This window comes from Salarias fasciatus, chromosome 4 (genome assembly GCF_902148845.1).
Source record: "Salarias fasciatus chromosome 4, fSalaFa1.1, whole genome shotgun sequence".
NCBI classification, from domain to species: Eukaryota; Metazoa; Chordata; class Actinopteri; order Blenniiformes; family Blenniidae; genus Salarias; species Salarias fasciatus.
This window is the reverse complement of record NC_043748.1, coordinates 23,299,875-23,306,452: the sequence shown is the minus strand read 5'-3', so window position 1 is coordinate 23,306,452 and position 6,578 is coordinate 23,299,875. Positions and strand designations below refer to the sequence as shown.

General features: G+C 40.7%; 1 protein-coding gene across 1 annotated transcript; it reads left to right on the top strand.

Annotated features, from left to right (window-relative positions):
* Positions 1 to 206: 206 nt before the first annotated feature.
* LOC115387476 (amine sulfotransferase-like) lies at positions 207 to 4,979 on the top strand. The gene is made up of 6 exons (XM_030090194.1): positions 207 to 348; positions 437 to 639; positions 1,653 to 1,779; positions 3,658 to 3,752; positions 3,849 to 4,020; positions 4,870 to 4,979. The coding sequence occupies exons 1-6, from the start codon at positions 207 to 209 to the stop codon at positions 4,977 to 4,979; spliced, it is 849 nt and encodes a 282-aa protein (XP_029946054.1).
* The last annotated feature ends 1,599 nt before the right edge of the window (positions 4,980 to 6,578 follow it).

The following is a 6,578-nucleotide window of genomic DNA, read 5'->3' as shown; positions in this document are numbered from 1 at the left end:
CACACACACACACACACACACACACACACACACACACACACACAGGCACTGCCAGAGGACATGAAGCATAATGATCTTTATCTCTCAGACAAAGAGCTCCACAGGTGATAGCAGGTAATAAAAACAGGGAAACTGGAGTCCAGAGTCCACCTGAGAGGTTTTCCCTGTCCTTCTGTGGCTGTTCACTTGGCAGACTGATCAGAAACATGGAGCGGGTCACGGATCATCTGGAGAGGTATAAAGATTCTGTCTTTCCTGCCGGTTATGCCACACCGGAATACATCGAGTCTTTGCAGAATTTTGAAATCAGAGATGATGACATCTTCGTGGTCACGTTTCCGAAGTCAGGTTAGTGAGAAACGCTCGGCGCAGCACTTCTCGGTCTGCTCGGCCGCACCGTCTCATGTCCTTTTCAATCTGTTCACACCTGCGACAGGAACCATCTGGGCTCAGCAGGTCATCATCTCCATCTGCGAGCTGGCCGGAGGACTCAACCAGTTCCCAAATAACTTCTTCCAGATGCCGTGGCTGGAATACGATAACGGCCTGGCGTACGCCCAGCGACCTTCTCCACGACTCTTCTCCACCCACCTCCTCCCAGCACTCATGCCTCCAGGACTGAAGGACAAGAAGGCCAAAGTCAGTCAATCTCATGAACATGCTCACTGTTGCCCTTTAAAAGCCATCGTACTTTTCCATTTGTACCTTGTGAATCAGAATGTTTCTTCTGTTTCCAGATCTGTTTTTTCATTATGAGTTTATTGAGTTTGAACATATAAAATGCACTTCTATAAGAAAATAAAACAATGGTACTTAATCGGAGCGAAAAAGTTCAAAGAACTTATCAAGTCCACTCCTTAGTGGTGGAAAATAAACTATATTTATAAACCTCAATTCAACAGTATTAACAAGATCTCTCCTAATCAGTCATCATAGACGGGACACCATTTGTCCATTTCCTTATACCGTAGTTATAATTTTACTTCATTCCAATATTAATAGCCCAAAATAGTTCAAACAATACATCAAAAAGAGAGAAGAAAACATTTATGAAATAGTCAGTCAATTTATAATTAAGTTTGTTCCTTTCATGAACCAGTCTAAGATTCCACAACATTAGTCAGACATTCCATTTTTTTAATCAGTATCAGCCATTCATTCAAGAAAAAATGGAAGCTTCATAGTCTGGTCATGTATGGGTCGATATTAAGCATATTTGTGAAACAATTGTGTTTTTATTTTATTTTCAAAAGCATCTGGACTATTGGACTCTTGTATGTTCCCATCAAGCTCATTCCAGATGTTTAGGCCCTTAAACGCTATACTAAACTTCGCACATTGTAACTTATGCTTTTCCTCTCTTAGTTCTTTCTTGTCTTATATTCATGAGGTGAAGAGGTCACTGGAATGAGGTGACAGAGTCGTGGATCCAGTCTATAAACTGCATTATACTTTATACAAGCATTTTGCATACTATTGCACTCAATGAGCTTCAGAATCTTAAATCTGTAAAAAAGGGGATCAGAGGGAGCATTAAAATGTGCCCATGATGCCATGATATGACTTTCTTCTGTGAAGTGTATTTTCTCCAAGTAACGGATAACTTATCCAGCATGTCACGTTACAGTCATTTAAATCTTCTCTCATTTAAGATCATCTATGTGATGAGAAACCCCAAGGACAACATCACCTCCTTCTACCACTTCAGCAGTGAGTTCACTGACTTGGACACTCCCGACAACTTCGAGGGATATCTTGAGCAATACCTCAAAGGGAATGGTGAGCTCCTTCGGCTCTACGGCCTTCATATCGAGAACACAGACTAATCTTTAACAGTTGTCCATGTGATCAGGTCATCTAGGAATGCTGTATACTTTATGGACATGACCTAGAAATGCTGATCTCTCGGTTCTCAGATTGTTTTGGACCGGGGCCAGACAAGGATCTGAGGAACTGGTTGACTTTTGATATTTTTGAACAATTTAAGAAGTTTAAATCTGTCTTCTATGCTTATTTCAGATGAGCTTGACTTTGTCTTTGGCCTTCTGGTTTTGTACCCAGAGTGAATATAATTTCAGAACCCATTTTGGAGTCGGACTGTATTTGAAATGGTATCGGATTGGCTACAACTGGTCTGTCAAACACTGTTCACTTCCACATATGGCCCACTTTCATCTCATGTTAAAGGAGATTTTCTTTATGTAAAATGACTGCAAATAACTTTAACTGAAGTGTGTGTGTTTGTGTGTGTGTGTGTGCGCGCGTGTGCGTGTGTGCGTGTGTGTGTGTGCGCGTGTGTGTGTGCGTGTGTGTGTGTGTGTGTGTGTGTCACTGCAGCCATGACAGTGAATCAGCAGTTTTTAGTTGATTCACTGTCCTGGCTGCTAGTTTTAAACTGAGAAACATAATGTCTTGCAAACCAAGAGGTGAAATTGGAAAGAAAAAAAATCACTGCGAGCACCAGAAGTCTTTCATGGTTTTATCCTGAGATTTGCATGTCTGTAGGATCATCCATGTAGCCACAGCCAGTTTGTAAAAATGTGCAAACTTTTGGATTCAGGTGAAAAATCTCTTTCCAAAATCCGTTGGAGCAGATGGGAGAAAAATCTACAGTCTCCTCAAACAAATGCATCTGGAGAGAGAACCATTTGAGATAGACACAAAATGAAAGCATTGTAAGAAATTCAAAGAAAACATGTATGCTTTGAGGTATAATTTGTGAAGATTGAGCCAGAAATTTGGCCATAGGGATGAGAGATTTTTGTTTGTTTCGTTTTTAGTTTAAATGGAGAGCCATCCAATACACACCCATTATAAACTCCAGAAATGTCTGAAATTTTCACCATACTTTGGAGTTCTCAGTATAAATTCGGGAGAAGATACTGAAATGAGGTTTTCACATCTGCATAGAGGACAAAACCGCCAATATTTTGATATTTTAATGACGTTTCTACATGAAAGTATGGTGAGGCATGATGGAGTTGATAATTTTTGTGTAAGTTTTGTGCGACTCATCTGGAATGTAGGGGAAAAAATTGCCATTTTTTTGGCCATTTTCTCAGATGTTTTTCTTCAAAATGACAAGAAAAGTCATAGCACACCATTTCGGGAATTCAGACACGTTTTGATGAGCTTTTTGTGATGCTGCTCCAAATCATGTGAGACTAGTTATCTGGCTTAGTTTGTGCATCAGAAGAAAAAGAGTTTTTTTTTTTTTGTTTTTTTTTTATTAATAAAATGTGGACCCTGGACGTGGCCTGGCTAGGAGAGTCATCTATGTGCCTTGCCATAGGCAGGCACAAAGAATTACAGAAAATACACCACCACATCCCTGGTACTTGGTTCTAAGTGTTGTTGTCCAATACAGAGAACAAATTTGTTACAAAAAAGATATACTTTTTTTTTATTCTGAGCATTTTCTTGCTGGTTTGGCCAGATTGGAGCCTTTTGAGGGCCAGTCTTGGCCACAGGCCTTATGTTTGTCTGCAGTCAGGCTGCTTCTTGGCCAGTGTCCGACCTCCTTGGATTTTATCTCTCATTTCACATTCAGGTTTGGTCTCTTGGTCAGCAGTGTGTTAAAATCATTGCTGTTGGATATTCAGGCAGTGATGGATTATTATTGACACCAATAATGGGACATTATCTCTCTTTCCTCAGTTATGGGAGGATCCTGGTTCAAGCACATCAGGGAGTGGCACTTGAACAGAGATCAGTACAGCATGCTCATCCTGACCTATGAGGACATGATTATGGTGAGGTGCATCTGTTGTCTTGACTTGTTACAAAGATCTGCATGATCTGCTGATGGAACAAAACAAATGTTCTTGATGTCATTGCTTCTTGTTTAGGACCTGAAAGGAGCAGTGAAACAAATCTGCAGCTTCTTGGGGAAAAAACTGAGTGAAGTTGATATAGAAAAGGTCGTAGAAAAGTCAACGTTCAAGAACATGAAGCAAGACGTGAAGGCAAACTATGAGTTTTTGCCAAAAGATAAGATTCGAGGGAACTTCATGCGCAAAGGTGAGTGAATTCAAGGTAACAGCAGTGTTACATAAATTTGAACATTTTACTTTACAATGTTGTTCATTAATCTTGACTTAATGATGGACTGGTTTTAGATCGGCTTTACTGGCTTTACTTCTTATTGTCTCATGCTAGCTGTTGCCAAAGCTGTCCGTCCCTGGGAGAGGGATCCCTCCATACTGTGGTTCTCCCCAAGATTTCTTCTTTTCCCACTGGGTTTTTGGAGTTTTTTCTTGCCGGATGTGAGGGTCTCAGGCGGTGGTTGCTTCGTTTTGTCTCGTTACTGTGAATTTGACATATTAATATTATGCTTATTCACTGTTTTTATTTTTACCAACCAATGTAACATCTTGAAGCCTCTGAGGCAGCTGTTGTTGTGATACTGGGCTGTACAGAAATACATTGATTGGATTGATTGAGATTGGTTGGATTGAAACTGGCTTTAGATTGAGTTCAGACTTCATTTGGACTGATTATGGATGGATGGATGACTGGTGAGTGGGCTGTTGAGTGTTGAGTGGGTGGGCTGGTGGATGGTGGACTAATGGATGGATGGATGGATGCATGGATGGATGACTGGTGGATGGATGGATGGGCTGGTAGATGGGCTGGTGGATGGATGGATGGATGACTGGTGGATGGATGGATGGGCTGGTAGATGGGCTGGTGGATGGATGGATGGATGGATGGGCTGATGGATGACAGATGGATGGACCGGGTAAAGATTCAGTCACCTCACCTTAAAACGTTCAGGGCTTTTGTAGGATCAGCCCCCCCCCCCCCCCCCCCCCCCCCACTAGGTCGTTGTGAAACAAAGTGTGATTTGGCCTATTGTTGTCATTTCAGGTCAGGTTGGAGACTGGAAGAACCTTTTCACCACTGAGCAAAGTGAGCGAGTGGACCAGCTGGTCCAGGAGAAACTGGGAGATCTTTCTCTGAAGTTCGTCTGGGAATAAGCCTTGAGCTTAAACCACCATCCAGATGTTACTGAGGAGGATGAAAGCCAGCGACGCCCCTGATCTAAGACGATCATATCAAACACAGAAGAAATTACTACCCCAGCCCATCTGGAACACACGACATTGGATTTGTTTTCAATTATTAAATTACCTAAAAATGCTCAGAACCTCACTCAGTGTCTTTTAAGTTTTTTCAAGAGTGAAACTTCTATATATTTAAATAAAGTTTAACTATCAAAATGAGAAAAAAATTCTTCAATCCCTTTGTTTCAAAAACAATTACTTCTGACTGATATTTTGAATTCTACCAGAATTTTTATTTTTTTCATTATCATTATTTTCAATAATGTTCAACAAATGTTTTTAGGCAATTTCTTTTTGGCCTCTCACAAAAAAAGATAAACACATGGACCATGGGTTTTTTTTTAACTGATGGTGTTTCCTGTCTGTAATTTAACATTTCCCTGCATCAGCAGTATGCTAATGAGTCTGGCTACATGTTGTTTTAATTCAGAATTGGCTCATTCTCAAGTAAGTAATGCAGAATTATATATTCGTGATATTGGTGTTTACATGGGAAAGACAAAGGATGAACTCCTCTCTGACACCGGGGTCTGTGCAGAATTCTGATTGGACGAGGCAGCCGTGATATATTGACGTCTCCAGGAAGTAAACAGAGTTTTTCTCTCTTGCTTTACTGGATTAACTTTGACGCTGCAGCTTTGAAAATATCCTCGTTGTTCTGCTCCCATCCGTCTGTTCTTTTCATTATGTCCAATTCGTCTAAAACATCCATTGAATAAGACATCTCCATACAAGTCAAACCACAGACCGCCATCTTGGAAATGTTGGGTCTTCACGGCAGAGCAGAACCTCCAAAATGAAATTGCCTAATTAGCAGATAATTCTGCTTCCAGAGGAGAATAAAGCCGCCAGTCTTTTTGGGATTCAAACTTAATTCTGAATAAAGTTTTCAGGCATTTCCATGTTGATTTTTAGAGCAGAATGAGATTTTATTCAGATTTATACAGGAATAAAAAGTCCCATGTGAACACAGGGATAGTGTAATGCCAAGATTACTTACTGCCTGACTGGTATTCTGGAGCTGACACTCTTCTGTTGTCTGAGCCATGACAGAAGAAATCATTGAAATTTAAACAATATGAATCTGTTCAATAGAAAAGAACTGCAGCTGCTTACAGATATGTGTAAAAAACTAAAGTCTTGAGTGACAGCCACGGTAACTAGAAACATATCGCACTGAGGGATATCCACTTTTGAAAGTGCCAAGTCCACAGTCCTCACTCCCTACTGTCAAGTTTTTCTTGAGGAATATTAGTTGGTGGAAATGTTCAGGAGGAAGCTGACTGCACTGTGTTGTCCCTGCTGTCTGTCACCAGCTGTGCTGAAGACACGCTCTGATGGGACACTTGTTGCAGGTATGGACTAGTAGCTTCTGGACAGTTTGGGAAGCAGTGGAAGATCCACCTGTTCTTTCCACCACTGCATCACTATTCAGAATTAAAAATCCCTCCCCTTGTACAATTTCCTCCGTAGCTACACTGTAAAAAAAAAATAATAATTGAGACAACTTAA

Bases quoted from the DNA above. Each gene is read 5' to 3' on its own strand.
- LOC115387476 (XM_030090194.1), top strand. From the start codon at position 207: ATGGAGCGGGTCACGGATCATCTGGAGAGGTATAAAGATTCTGTCTTT. The intron at 349-436 runs GTTAGTGAGAAA...CACCTGCGACAG, and splicing joins GGTCACGTTTCCGAAGTCAG to GAACCATCTGGGCTCAGCAG. The intron at 4,021-4,869 runs GTGAGTGAATTC...TTGTCATTTCAG, and splicing joins AGGGAACTTCATGCGCAAAG to GTCAGGTTGGAGACTGGAAG.